The sequence below is a fragment of the Sus scrofa genome, chromosome 7 (assembly GCF_054392235.1).
Source record: "Sus scrofa isolate SSC_HxYL_T2T_F1_AM1 chromosome 7, Sscrofa_HxYL_maternal_Yorkshire_Landrace_v2.0, whole genome shotgun sequence".
Classification (NCBI taxonomy): Eukaryota; Metazoa; Chordata; class Mammalia; order Artiodactyla; family Suidae; genus Sus; species Sus scrofa.
Genome location: NC_139389.1, coordinates 2,828,831 through 2,844,017, shown reverse-complemented (window position 1 = coordinate 2,844,017; position 15,187 = coordinate 2,828,831). Strand labels below are relative to the sequence as shown.

The 15,187-nt window shown below is 48.2% G+C and overlaps 1 protein-coding gene across 4 annotated transcripts in view; it reads right to left on the bottom strand.

The window, feature by feature from the left end:
• Window positions 1-15,187, bottom strand: part of CDYL (chromodomain Y like) — a 181,120-nt gene that overhangs the window by 154,675 nt on the left and 11,258 nt on the right. The window contains exons 1-2 of one of the 4 annotated variants that reach the window (XM_084967245.1): window positions 12,165-12,620; window positions 3,121-3,213 (exon numbers count right to left, since the gene is read on the bottom strand). Coding sequence is in view for 2 of the 4 variants with exons in the window: in XM_084967243.1 (XP_084823369.1) it covers window positions 3,121-3,213; window positions 9,914-10,081 (261 nt within the window). In the remaining 2 variants the exon portion in view is untranslated. Of the gene's footprint in view, window positions 1-3,120; window positions 3,214-9,913; window positions 10,360-12,164; window positions 12,621-15,187 lie in introns of those variants that run through there. The other 3 variants (XM_084967243.1, XM_084967244.1, XM_084967246.1) reach the window with 3 other exon arrangements.

The following is a 15,187-nucleotide window of genomic DNA, read 5'->3' as shown; positions in this document are numbered from 1 at the left end:
CCTTCAGGCCTTATCTAGCCTGAAACACTGGTGGTCAGCAAGCAAGCCTTGGAATGAACTGGCTTTTAATAAAAAAGTGCAAGTGGCCTCAGCCATCACTGATTCTTGGGATTTCATCTAAATATTTGGGATTCTCTGTCTTGTGCTGCCCAGTTGTTCTCTGGAGCAGGATATGGCGGGACGAGAAAGGAAAGGAGAAAGGTGGGTAGGGAAGAGTCCCAAAGAGCTCTCAGAAGCACGTTGTTTTTCTCATGGATTTATAAGATTGCTTGTTACTATTAGCTGCCTTTTTTTTTTTTTTTTTTTTCTGTCTTTTTAGGGCCGAACCCTTGGCATATGGAGGTTCCCAGGCTAGGAGTCCAATCGGAGCTGTAGCCACTGGTCTATGCCACAGTCACAGCAACTCGGGATCCCAGCCGCATCTGCTACAGCTCATGGCAACCCTGGATCCTTAACCCACTGAGCGAGGCCAGGGTTTGAACCCACAACGTCTTGGTTACTAGTTGGGTTTGTTAACCACTGAGCCACAACGGGAACTCCATTATTAGCTACCTTTTAATTTTTGTTGCAAATATGTCTTCATGTTTGCTGTTTTTCTCTCAGTTTTATCTGGGATATTATGTTTTGACATACTTTTTTTTTTTTGGTTTTTTTTTTTAAGGGCCACACCCACGGCCCATGGAAGTTCCCAGGCTAGGGGTTGGACCTGGAGCTGCAGCTGTGACCTACACCACAGCTCATGGCAACAGTGGATCCTTAACCCACTGAGCAAGGCCAGGGAATCGAACCCGCATCCTCAAGGATACCAGTCGGATTTGTTTCTGCTGCACCACGACGGAACCTCCCGACATATTTTTTGTGCAATCAAATCCATCCATCTTCCCATCATTTCTTAGGTGCTGAGAAAGCCCTTTCTGACTTTAGATCAGTCAAAATCACAGATAATTTCCTTTAGAAAAACTTTAAAAGTTTTCTTTAAAATTTGTTTTCATTATAGAAACAAGTGTGTGTTATTACGGTTATTTTTAGACAGTACATGAGAATTTAACAGCAACAGTCACCCATCCCTGCTGCCCGGCCTCCGTCCCCACCTCCCAGAGGCCACCACTGTTAAGAGCTTCTTGGCCGCGGATCCAGCCATTTTCTTGAATGTAGAAGAGGAAAGGAATTCATAGCAGTAGGTCATCGGTGGCCTTTTCGTGTCATCTCAGAGCTGTGTGTCCCTAAGCTGAGGACTCCTGGTTTTAGCTGTCTCCCGTCTTAAGGGAGCTGCAAGCTTCAGTGGGAGGCCGCCCAACCGGCCATGCAGCCACCTCCCTCCCGCTCCCTGACCTATATAAGTGGAGGCGGGAGGCTGTAGGAGGCGGGCCCCCTGGAACAGGGAGGGCTCCATCTAGGGCGAAGGTTCTAGACTCGGTGTCGTAAGGGATTTGTGGGTGGAACTCAGGGGGCCCGAGAACATCCACAGGGAAAAGGACCAGCTTCCTCTTCGCTATCTTCCAGCTGAAATCTGGCAGTTCCTCCAACTATAAGTGCAGGCAGCAAACCAGGACAGCACCAGCAGCGACTGGAAGGGACCCCAGCAGACGCCACAGGTGTTTCCAGATTGCGGACAGTGACCGCAGAGCTCGCAAAACCTCATGTAGAAAGTCTTGCTAGAACTTGTTGTATCGTGTGAATAAAGTAGCACACATATTAGAGAACAAATTTTTTTAAATGTTTTTGAGAGCTGCATCGTAACAGAATGCTTCTATCCTACATACTTTATTTTATAAATTTAAGAGCGTCACTCTGAGAAGGGACCCATACGTTTCTCGGTGGTCAGAGGGATCTGTGCATGAGAAAGACCTCGGAACCTGACTCCCTTGCTGTACAGTGGGAAAATAAAAAAAATTATTAAAAAAAAAAAAAGAAAGAAAGACCTCAGGAGGAGCTGTGGGCTGGGGCTGTGTCTTCTACTGGCCCCTCACAGCCAAATGACAGGCTCCAAGGCTGTCACCCAGGGTATCGGGCTGGCGGGGAGCCCCCACCCCACACCCTCAGGCTGTGATGAGCTTGGGGGCCGGCCAGACTGGGAGGGGGGGCGGGGCTATGAGAGGCGATTACCTGGGCGAGACACCTGGATCAGACACAGGGCATCCCTCACACCGCCAAGATCTCAGGGAGAACCAGCCCCCACGGACCCTCTGGGCACAAAGGCACAAACAAGGATGCTGCAGGACTTAAGAATTTTTTTTTCTTTTTACAACCGCACCTGCAACATATGGAGGTTCCCAGGCGAGGGGTCTAATCAGAGCTGCAGCTGCAGGCCTGCACCACAGCCACAGCCACGCAGGATCTGTGGTATCTGCCACGGATTCGTGGTATCCGTGCCACAGCTCATGGCAACACTGGATCCTTAACCCACGGAGCGGGGCCAGGGATTGAACCTGCAACCTCATGGTTCCTAGTCTGGTTCGTTCCTGCTGGGCCACAATGGGAACTCCCCTAAAGTGGATCCTTTTTTTTTTGGTCTTTTTTTTGCTATTTCGTGGGCCGCTCCCGCGGCATATGGAGGTTCCCAGGCTAGGGGTCGAATCGGAGCTGTAGCCACTGGCCTACGCCAGAGCCACAGCAACGGAGGATCCAAGCCGCGTCTGCGACCTACACCACAGCTCACGGCAACGCCGGATCGTTAACCCACTGAGCAAGGGCAGGGACCGAACCCGCAACCTCATGGTTCCCAGTCGGATTCATTAACCACTGCGCCACGACGGGAACTCCCCTAAAGTGGATCTGAACGGTCAGAATGAGGCTGCACTGAACACTGCGCCAGCAAAGAGCTGCGGTTCAGCCAGGGAGTCAAGAAGAGCCTGGAAAGGAAGACTGAAGGCAGCAGCTGGAAAACCTAAAGCCGTGCTGTGCTGTACGCGGCCGCTGTCCCTGTAAACCAGTTTAAACACGACGCATTTTCGCTTATCTGAGTCGCGTACAGCTTCACGGTCTCATCTGAAAACCCGTGTCCCTCTTCAACAGCAGCGGAGTTTTGTCGCTGTGTGGGGGGAGGGCAGCGTGCCTCGTCCCCGCAGTCGGGAGTCCCTGTGAGACCGAGCACGGCCGGGACAGGCGCCGGGCACCTACCTTGCACGTCCGACTGGGCAGGGGTCGCAGCTCCTCCCGAGGAGGCTGGCAGGTGCCTTCCGGGTCACAGGTCGGCAGGCTGCTGCGGATGCCCTGGGGAGGAGGGGAAGGGCCGCTGAGTCTCGGGGGACACCCAGCTCTTTGGGAGCATCTGCATCAGAGGGAGCGCCTGGCAGGACCTCGGGCTCCGGCGCCCCGTCTGGACCGTGGAAGGGGGCTCTCTTTGCGGCTGAGCCCAATGGCCCAGGGCAGGCTCGGGCCTGAGGCGGCTCTGCACCGCCCAGCTCCCCTCCCCGAAGCGCCAGGGGGTCTCTTCATCCTCGCCCGCCCAGCCCGCCCCCCAGACAGGCCCTCCTCCCACCCCCTGTTCCTGCCTGTCTTCCTGGCCCCCATCTTTTTCTCACTTTCTTCTTTCATTTTCCTTCTCTATCTTCAAGCTTTTTTCCTTTTTCTTTTACTGAATGCCTTCTCTCTCATTTTGCTCCATTATTTTTTTTTTTACTCAAAACTCAAAGGATACTGAGAATTTTCTTCCCATTTTCAATCAGCCTCACACGTTACTTTTGAAATTATTGTGTTGGGAGTTCCCACTGTGGCACAGTGGAAACAAATCTGACTAGGATCCATGAGGACGCAGGTTCGATCTCTGGTCTCGCTTAGTGGGTTAAGAAGCTGTTATTGCCATGAGCTGTGGTGTAGGTCACAGATGCGGCTCGGATCCTGAGTGGCTGTGGCTGTGGTGTAGGCCTGTGGCTGTAGCTCCGATTTGACCCCTAGCCTGGGCACCTCCATATGCTGTGCGTGCGGCCCTAAAAAAAAATTGTGTTTAAAACTGTCATCATGTAGTACTTCATACATACGAGTAGATGGACAATAAAATGGTCCCCTCGTACTTGATGCCCCAAAGAAATAACCATCACCACCGGCCTTGCTCCCCCACAGCTATCACAGCTTTGAATTCCTCACATATTAATTTTTTTTTTTTTTTTGTCTTTTGTCTTTTTGTTGTTGTTGCTATTTCTTGGGCCGCTCCCGCGGCATATGGAGGTTCCCAGGCTAGGGGTCAAATCGGAGCTGGAGCTGCCAGCCTACGCCAGAGCCACAGCAACGCAGGATCCGAGCCGCGTCTGCAACCTACACCACAGCTCATGGCAACGCCGGATCGTTAACCCACTGAGCAAGGGCAGGGACCGAACCCGCAACCTCATGGTTCCTAGTCGGATTCGTTAACCACTGCGCCACGACGGGAACTCCCCTCACATATTAATTTTTGCAGGAGGTAGTATTTCAAGAACTGCTTTGTGGATCCACGGTGGGGGGACCCTCATGCACATTGCGGTGGAGGGGGAGGGCACCAGGGTCTAAACGCCCCTCCTGAGAACCTTCCCACACTGTCAGTGGGGGTGTAAACTGGTGCAGTCACCACGGCGAACAGTGGAACAGTGTGGAAGTTCTTTCAAAGGCTGAAAATAGAGTCGCCATGTGATCCAGCAATCCCGCCCCTGCGCATCTATCTGCAGAAAACCAGGACTTCACAAGATACACGCACCCCAATGTTCACTGCAGCACTATTCACTACAGCCAAGACATGGAAGCCGCCTAACTGTCCTTCGACAGAGGAGTGGATCAAGAAGATGTGGTCCATAGAGGCAAGGGAATATTACTCAGCCCTGAAAAGAATGAAGTACCGTTAGCAGCAACACGGATGGGCCTACAGAAGATCATCCTGAGTGAAGTCAGAGAAAGACAAATAGTATATCATTTATATGTGGAATCCAAAAAATAACACAAGGGAATCTATACACCAAGCAGAAATAGAGTCACAGATGAACTTACAGTTATCAAAGGGGAAAGTGAGGGGAGGAGGGAAAAAGTAGGAGTAGGAGATTAACAGGTGCACACTACCGTATACACAGAAAATCGCTAAGTAGGGAGTTACTGTGCAGCACAGGGAACATTATTCAATATCTTATAATAATCTATAATGGAAAATAATCTGAAAAAAATCTAACGGAATCACTTTGCCGTACAGCTGAAACCAACACACACTGTAAATCAACTATACTTCAATAAGTAAACAAACAAGAAAACTTAAGGTGCCCACTCTGCTCACAAAGCATTCGCCTTAGCCGGAGGCCTGGCGTTCTCAGCCTGTGAGTTAGATCACAGAGGCTCCCTCTTAAAGGCGCGCTGGTGGTTTAAGCCATCTAATGTTCCACCACCCTTTCTTACTGTAGAAAGGATTTAAATCTTAACTACTCACAGAGACGAAAACAGGATGGGAGGGAGATTCATGACTTAGCAACACTTCATGTAGAAAGACTGGGAGGCTTTAGTGAACGACAAGATTTACAGGAGCCAAAGGTGGTAAGGGCTTTTGGAGAAGATGAACAGTCTAGAGGTCATACCCGAAGTGCAAGGTTCCAGGGTCGGGCGACACCAGCCTGCAGCTCAGAGCGCGCCAGCGGTGTGGACGGCCTGATGAAAGGACCAAAGTAAGACCTGCTCGATGCTCACACTCCGGAAGCACAAGACGAAGAAAACGCCCCCGTCCGTGGTCATCGTACCACGTTCCAAATGACTGCCACGTTCTGGGGAAACATGCTTCCAAACCGAAACTCAAACGAAGAGGGCCGGCAATGCAGCAGGTGCTTGGAGGAGGGCGGCCGGGAGGGGCTGGGGGCGAAGGGCTGCAGTGCCAGCTCGCTTTCGGGGAAACCGGGTGGGCAGAGCCGGTGCGGAAAGGGGCTGACTGCTGACACACATTGGTCCCTAGGTGGGCCCCTCACTTCGAGCCGCTCTCCGTGCCCATCCGTCCTTAACAGGGACGATACGGGAAAGCACACGGTGAATCACAGCATCTCCTGAAACACAGGTGGTGGCTGCACGGCCATCAGGATGACAACCACGCTTCTTCCTTAGCCTGGCTTTAAAAGTCCTGCCCGACCTGGCGTCACTCAGCCTGGACTCAGTGACAATGACATTTCACGCACATGGGGGCCCGATCACAGAGGCGAGTTTTCTTCCACCCCGTCGAGCAACAGCTCCTCGGTTCTCGGCTCTCACGGTGCCCTGTCACTCACTACACTGGCCTTCCTTGCCTCATCTCTCTAATCAATTTTTTTTTTTTTTCATTTTCCAGCAGTGAACTCACAGGTGGCTGTCTCTGCGAGGCCTGTGGCTCAGCCGGTCCTTCTCTCCCACTTTTCCCAGATGTTTACCTGCCATGAAGGTGCTGGACTGACACTGGGTTAGACGTTAAGCTCCTTGAGGTCAGGGAGCCCGGGCCACTGTTTGGCTCCATCTCAGGACAGACACACTGTAAATGCACGATGGCTGATTTGACTGCCTACAGAAGAGATAATCTCTCCGTTTCCCTGTCTCTTCACTTTCGGCCCCTGTGGAGTTCAGTCCAGCCCAGCTCACGAACAAGACTTCAAACGGACGCCTTGAGCAAGAAGTCATCTGGGCCAGTACTGAAGCCACCAAGCTTTGCCTGCCCCAGTTAGGAGCCTGTAAGTTACACTATGGAGTCACAGAGCCTCAGAAAAACACAGAATTAGGGTCCATGGTCAATTCTGTAGTTCGCCTCCGGCACACGCTTTTCCTCCCAGGCTGGGTTCCCTGTGCCACCAAGAAGTCACCGTGACCATTCTCCAGACACCCCAGTGCTGCAGACACTCACTCCAGTAACAGCTCAATCAAACACCATCAGGAAACTTTATTCTCTGGAAGGAAGTCGCCCAATGCTTTTGGAATAGAAAAGCTTTGGGATTTGGGGGTGTTGCAGGTTACCTGTGCCACTGTCTCTACCTTGTGATCCTAATAGTCAAAGGGAGATTGGGTCACTTATTTTTTTCGATAACTGATTCCCAATTATGTGAGGCCTGAGCCCTCAGCATGGGGACATAAGTGAGCCCTCGTCAGACCCATGTCTGGGTGTGACAATTACTCCCTCCTCTGAAACAGTGAACCACGTGGGAGTAACACACGCACATCTATTCCTTTTCCCTCATAGGTTGTTACCCGACAGTGAGCAGACCTTCCTGTGCTGTACAGCAGGTCCCTGTCAGTCATCTGCCCTATATATACATTAGTGCGCATGTGCTAACTCTATTTTCCCAAGTTATCCACCCCCAACTCCGTTTCCCCTTGGGGAACCCTAGGTTTGACCTTGAACCCTTTGAGTCTGTTTCTGTCCTACAAACAAGATCCTTTGTATCATTTTTTATTAGATTCCACATATAAGTGATAGTATATGATATTTTTCTCTGCTTCACTTAATATGATAATCTCTAGGTCCATCCATGTTGCTACAAATGGTATTATTTCATTCTTTTTTATGGCAAAGTAATAGTCCATTGTATATATGGACCACATCTTCTTTATTCAATCCTCTGTTGATAGACATTCAGGTCCATAAAAGACCTAGAATAGCTAGAAGCAATCTTGAAAAAGAAAAATGGAACTGGAGGAATCAGGCTTCCTCACTTCAGAATATAATACAAAGCTACAGTTACTAAAACAGTTTGGTACTGGCACAAAACCAGAAACCAGAAACAGATCAGTGGGCTAGAAAGCCCAGAGATAAACCCGTGCACCTAAAGTCAACTAATCTATGACAAAGGAGGCAAGAATATACACTGGCAAAGAAAACAGTCTCTTTGATAAGTGGTGCTGGGAAAACTGGACAACTACAAATCCAAGAATGAAATTAGGACATTATCTAACACCAACACAAAAATAAACTCACAATGGATTAAAGACCTAAAAGTATGACTGGATACTATAAAACTCCCAGAAGAAAACAGGCAGAACACTCTTTGACATAAATCACAGCAATATCTTTTTAAATCCACCTCCTAGAGTGATGGAAATAAAAACAAAAATGAACTAATTGGACCTAATTAAACTTAACAGCTTCTGCACAGCAAAAGAAACCATAAAAAATGAAAAGACAATCCACAGAATAGGAGAAAAACCTCTGCAAACAAGGAACTGATCTCCAAAAGGTACAAAGGTCTCAGAGCTTTATATCAAAAAACCAGACAGCTCCATCAAAAAATGGGTAGAAGATCTAAAGACATTTCTCCAAAGGCGGCAATGGCCAAAAAGCACATGAAAAGTTGCTCAACATCGCTAATTATTAGAGAAATGCAAAATCAAAACAATAATGAGGTACCCCCTCCCACCAGTCAGAACACACATCATCCAAAGTCTACAAACAATAAGGGCTGGCGAGGGTGTGGAGAAAAGGGAACCCTATTACACTTTTTTTTGGTGGGAATGTAAAAGGCACAACCACGGTGGAGAACAGCATGGAGATTCCTTCAAAACCAAAGAACAATCACCCGGGAGTAACCCCAGTCCATCTGGGATTTAGTGTTATTTTATATTTTATATAATTAAAATTTTTTATTGCGTATAGTTGATTTACAATGTTGTGTTAATTTCAAGGGCACAGCCAAGTGACTCATTATACTTATACATATAACCATTCTTTTCCAAATTCTTTTCCCATGTAGGTTATTACAGAATGTTGAGTTCCCTGTACTGTATTGCAGGTCCTGGTTGGTTATTTATTTTTATGTACAGCAGTAAGTATATGCTAAGCACAAATTCCTAATTTATCCCCCAATGTTTCCCCTTTGTTAACCGTAAGTTTGTTTTCAAAATTTGTGAGTCTGTTTTGTAAATAAGTTCATTTGCTATTTTAATTCAATTTTCATCTTTTTTTTTTTTTTTTTTTTTTTTTTTTAAAGCTGCATCCATGGCATAGGCAAGTTCCTGGGCTAGGGGTCCAATTGGAGTGGCAGCTGTCAGCCCATGCCACAGCCATAGCAACATCAGATCCGAGCCACATCTGCAACCTACACCACAGCTCTCAGCCACGCCGGATCCCTAACCCACTGAGCAAGGGCAGGGATAGAACCCAAATTTTCATGGATACTGGTTGGGTTCTTAACCTGCTGAGCCACAACAGGAACTCCTATTTTATTACATTTGTGTGTGTGTGTGTGTCTTTTTGCCTTTTCTAGGGTCACTCCAGTGGCATATGGAGGTTCCCAGACTAGGGGTTTAATTGGAGCTGCAGCCGCCAGCTTATGCCACAGTCACAGCAACGCAGGATCCAAGCCGCATCTGCGACCTACACCACAGCTCACGGCAACGCTGGACCCTTAACCCACTGATTGAGGCCAGGGATCGAACCTGCAACCTCATGGTTCCTAGTCAGATCTGTTAACCACTGCACCACGATGGAAACTCCGTTTCATTTTTAATTGAAGTCTATTTGATGTACAACATTGTGTAAATGTAAGGTGTATTGCATGTTGATTGCTTACACTTATATATTGTAATACGATTGCCATTTTCTGGGCTTTAGCTAGCCGAGAGGTCTGAGAAGGTAAAGGGTCTGGAAATACACACGCAGGTACTGTATCCACTAGCATGGCTTATTGAAACGTGTGCGCGCACATGTGCACACACGTGCATATGCACAAGCGTATGCACATGAGTGTGAAGTGAGGTTTCAGAGAAAGATTCAAACAAGATGTGAAGGAGGTCTGAGCCAGCAGAGGCAGACAGCAAGTCAAGCTTAATCGGAAGAATTGATTTGGCACAAAGAGGGACACTGGGGCCTTGGGGCAAAGGAGAGCTCCAGGGAGGCACCTGCTGGGAACGGGCCTGGGAAACTACCGAGACGGGGTCACAGTCTGCGTGTGCGGGTACGTGCGTTGGCACTCAATTAATGGAACAGCATGGAACAGCACGAAGAGTTTAAGTTGCTTACTGTTTGTACTCCGAGTTGCTCTGGATTGTAGAAAAACCCCCTTTCCACTTCAGACGGCACCTGCCCTTGTTGTGCAGGTGGATAAGAACCCACACTGACCCCTCCAGGGAGAAACGCACTCTGATTCTTCTGCTGGAGGCAGGAAGCTGCCCCGGCACGTGGAGCCATCTGGCCAGAATTCCTTGACAAGTCTCCAGTGACACTCACTTCCTTCCCCTTTTAGAAGCAGGGGTCCCTGTTCCTCATCAGAAATGGCGTGGGCACTGTCCTCCCAGGGACGTTGGTCCGTTTCGTGACGTGGCCCCTCCGTGGCGCTCCCTCGCTTTTCCACTTCTCAGCTCAGCCGATGATGAGCTCAGAACCAAGGCGGATGGAGGCGGAAGGCCGTGCAGGGAGGGGAAGGGAGCAGGGTGCTGCCAGGGCCAGGGCCGAGGGCCAAGGCCAACAAGTGACTCCTGGTGGGTGGGCGGGGCTGAGCCTGAGGCAGAGACCCGCTACCCAGGGAAGCTGGCGGGGGTGTTTGGAGAGCAAACTGGGCTCAGATGGGGGCCAGTCCCCGGCTAATCTTATGCCCACAAGCCTATCTGACCGGGCGTGACCAGAGATAAAAGAAGCAACCATCCAGGCCATTTCATGTGAGCAGAGTGATAACAACATAACGAAGAAAAATTATGTTGCTAGTGGAAGAAGCAGACTTTAAAAATAAACATACATTCTGCAGCATGGACCAACTATAAAATCAATACTTGCCAATCATCTAAAATATGAATCTTCTAACCAACAAATGGCTTCTGTCAACAGCACAAGGCTTGCTGCCATAAGTCTGCAGGAGAGTAACTGACTTTAAATGTGGAAAAGAGTGGTAAGACAGAAAAGAGAGCCAGCAAGACTGAAACCAACTAGTCCTAAACCACAGACACGAGAAAAAAAAGCCAAGGTACCATTTGTCACCATTTCACCACCAGCCTTGCTAAATGGCATTCATTGAGAACTCGGAGCCCCCAGGTGGCAGCTGAAATCCTCAGCAAACACTGCATTTTATTGTGGTGAGGGCAGCTGGAAGCAGTTTGGCAGTGAAAATTCAAGAGAGTCCACGACCCCTCGGGGCTTATGTGAAACACAATCGCAAATGGAAGCCCTGGACCGTCCTCATTCCTTTCGGTGGGAGGTGGGGGAGAGGGATGGGGTGGATCGAAGGAAGGAGAAAAGAAACCCCCCGGCTTTGAAAGAGAGAATAAGAATTGGTTAGGTCGTGCGAAGAGGGGTGACGTGGGCGCCGGCATCGTCATTCTGTCCTAATGCACGGTCCCCGCGACAGGCGGGCTGGAGCCTCTGGGGGCTGTGTCTTGCCAAGCTGCCCCACGTGGGTAAGTTCTCCCCGCTGGGTAGAAAGAACCCAGAAATTCTTCTTGCAGAAAGGAGCCCTCTCTGTAAACAAGTAAGATCCTATCTTCTCCTGCAGCCAATACGCGTCTCCGAGACAAACTTCACACTTGCTGATTCAAATGACATCAAATGGGTTGAAACAAAGCAAACGCACACTTCCCTGGAAATCCTCTGCTGGGGGGGTGGTGCCAGATTGGTTCCCCTTATCCTACAGGTTTGTGACGGCTACGCAGTGACCAAGAGCAGCGATGAGCAGACAAATTTGGAGATTCCCTGACACATGTTTCTTGAGAAATGAAATTATTAAGGCTACGTATCTAAATGTATACACAGACAGTTAAAGTAGAGTTGGGGGGTGGAAAACATTACTCTAGGGCTTGCTTAGCCTTAGGTGTTCTCTGAAATTAATGTTGCTTAACCTCAGAGCAGTCAAGGGTTATCCATTTTACCAAGGAAGGAATGGTGCCTCGAGGAATCCACTCAAAATCACTTTCTACATAATATGTACCCTTCACACGAAAACGTGTGGTCTTTTCAATAGACATTAGCTGCCACGATGCTGTGACTGTGAGGGATTTCAGCAGTTCCAAAGCTAACAGAGTGATGTCTAATTTTATGATACATCTATTAGGATATTAACCTCTAAAAATTGGACTAATAGCAGCAGAGAAAAACGCTAGGGAACTAGTCTGGGGATCTACGGGTGACTTCCTGTAACGATTCTTCTGAAGCCTTAAGTTGCCATTTAGCAACGAGACACTGTAAACAGGATATAAACAGTTACCTGTATTCCTTGGCGATTCGTTCATTCGTTTCTGCCTTTGACAAGAGGGGACGTACTTTGGGGAAGCATGGAGACGCTTACCTTCGATACGAGCAGAAGACCGCATGGTCAAGCCAGCGGGAACACGTCGCGGCCCCCGAAAGATACCCTCAAATTGTTTGGCTGGAATCATAACGGGTGCAAACAGACACAGGACTCCGACGGAGGCTCTCAGTCATGAAACTGGTGTAGCGAATACCTTCAAACTCCTTAACCCTCGGGGTCCTCCATTCTAAGCTAACTCAAGGTAACCAGGCCGAGAAGCATAAAGAACTAGTAACTTGACTCCCTTACTTCTGCGGGGACTAGTTGGTGCTGAACCCCCAGTTTCTAGTCCTGGCAGGTTGTCGCAGGGAAATGTTACGTCTAGCCTAAAATAACGCTTTAAAATTCCTCGTATCTTTAAAAACGAAGCGTCCTCGGGCGGCTCTAAACCCAGGATGCTGGCAGGTGACGCCTTCTACGCACAGGCCCCCTTCCTCGCATCCTGCAGGATCCAGCCAATGGGAGACGCGGATGTTGCGGGGTGAGCCCGCGAGGGTGGGAGGGGTGAGGCGTGGGCCCCCCGCCGGCTGGTGTGCGGTGATCCTGGGTGGGCTTCCTCCCTACCTGCGCAGGTGCCTTCTCCAGGGCGGGATGCTCGGTCCTCCCCTGCCTCCCCGGGTGCCGGCGTCTCCCGCTGTGGCCGGACCGGCTCCTATAGGCGTCTTGTTAGTTTCCCTAACCACGCCCCTGCCTCTAGAGATGGCCCTTTAATGAAAATCTCAAATGACCCAGTTTGGCTGTGCCACCTGTTCCCTGCCTGGACCCTGTCTGATTCCTGTTTAGCCCTCTGGTTTATACATAGCAAGGCATTCAATAAAGGCTTTTACATTTAATTAAGTGGAGCTGTCCGGCTTTTCTGATAGTTTCATTCCAAGATGGCACCAGTAGGGTGACCAATTGTCCCTGTTTGTTAAGGCCTGAGGGGAGTTCCCAGAATATGGGACTTTGAGTTTTCAAATCAGGGCAGTTCTGGACAAACCAGATGAGGTGGTCACTGTAGCATGTACTCTTAAAAATTTTCAATGGTTTTGGCAGAACGTTATCTTTTAAAAGATTTCTGTGATCTTATTTAAGCTCATGATGTTTTACTAAACAATAATAGCAAAAAAGACCAAAAAAATAAATAAACAATAATAGAATATTTTCTGCTTATGAGAAAATCGGAAACGCTTTTCTTAAAGGCAAATTGTTGGAATGCGAACAGACCATGGGTTATTGTGTTTCGTCTGAGCGAGTCTGTTTATCCTCCTGGGCCCAGTAAGACATCAAGGAGCGACCTGCTTATTAGGGACTTTGCAATGAAGAGGGTGGCAAGGCGCCTGGTGGTCAGAGACGGGGCTGCCTGAGCACAGTCTCCGATTTAAAGGACACTTTCAGGCATTTGCATGGATAGTTTCTTATCCAGGGTCCTTCCAGTTTGCTGTTATTCTGAGAACACAAGAAGATATTTACACGTCATAAGGAGCATATGTTATTACTTTGGGTTACTAATTCTGTTGATTGGTATATTTTAATTAATCAATTAATTTCTTTTTCAAAGGCGGCTCCCATGGCATATGGAAGTTCCCAGGCCAGCGGTCAAACTGGAGCTGCAGCTGCTGGCCTACCCCATAGTCACGCCAGATCTGAGCTGCAGCTGCAACCTTCACCTTGCAGCAATGCCAGATCCTTAACCCACTGAGCGAGGCCAGGGTTTGAACCCAAATCTTCAAGGAGAACTATGTTGGGTCCTTAACCTGCTGAGCCACAATGGGAACTCCTAATTGGCATATTTTAATTCTTAACAGATCAGTTGGGAAAAAAGCAGCAACTATAAACCAGGCTGCCATTTTGAGAAGAAATCTTTATTTACATGTTGGAATAGGGTTTGATTATTTTATCTTTTCCACTAGAGAAAGGTTTATTAAATGACTATATCCGCAGCTCTCACACTGCTCTAGTAAATAGGCTACCTGGGAGGAGAAAATTTAATTGGGTTAGAAATTTACCGTGATCTGAATGCGTCTCAATTCAAGATATTTTCTGGTAGGAAAGCTTTTCACTACTCACTGCAGGAAGCCGAGTTCCAAATATGTAGCTTTTTACCCTGCCACTTGATTTTCTTCATCTATTTTTGCTCCCAAATCATGATTCCCTTCTAAGAGTTGGGTGAGTTATCACAAACTGGTAGTGTTGGTTGTAGTAAAATTAAAATTGGATAACTTACCTCAGGCATCTCAAGATCGCTCCCTTTGGTATCATCTCTACCCTGAAAGCCTTGTTAACATTATTTTCCAACTCTAAACTCCCACAAGGAACGCGCGAAAGATATTGACCTAAGTGTATTAAATTTAGTTTGCCGTAATAAACATTTATCGAATACCTACTGCATGCAAGAGCGTAATAGAAAATCACATTTCACATTGGGACGGTACTAATTCAAGCATCAACCTCATGGAAAGAAAAACCCAGTGGTTACTCATTTTGGTTAGGTTTTTTTTTTTAAAAATTACACTACATCTATTCACATATATTTTTAATTAACAATTTCTTTTTTATTTTTTTATTTTTTTGCTTTTTAGAGCCACACCTGTGGCATATGGACGGTCCCAGGCTAAGGGTCGAATCAGAGCTGCAGCTGCCGGCCTACACCACAGCCACAGCAACACCAGATCCAAGCCTCATCTGTGACCTACACCACAGCTCAGGGCAATGCTGGATCCCTAACCCACTGAGCGAGGTCGGGGATTGAACCTGCGTCCTCACGGTTACTAGTCGGGTTTGTTACTGCTGAGCCACAGTGGTATTCAATCTAAAGATACATGTTTTAGACTGAATTTTTGAGACCAGGTGCCCCTTATCTTTTGTACCCCCGGTGAAATTTGTGAGAATTTGATTCAGTGTTTTAAAGTAGCCATTTTTTTTTTCTTCAGTGATTTCAGGGCATGGAATAAGACCCCAGGGTCCCAGAGCCAATGCTCCTGAGGCTTGGCCGCAGACGCACTTTCTGAGGTTGGTGTGTGGTGTTTGTGGCTGATAGT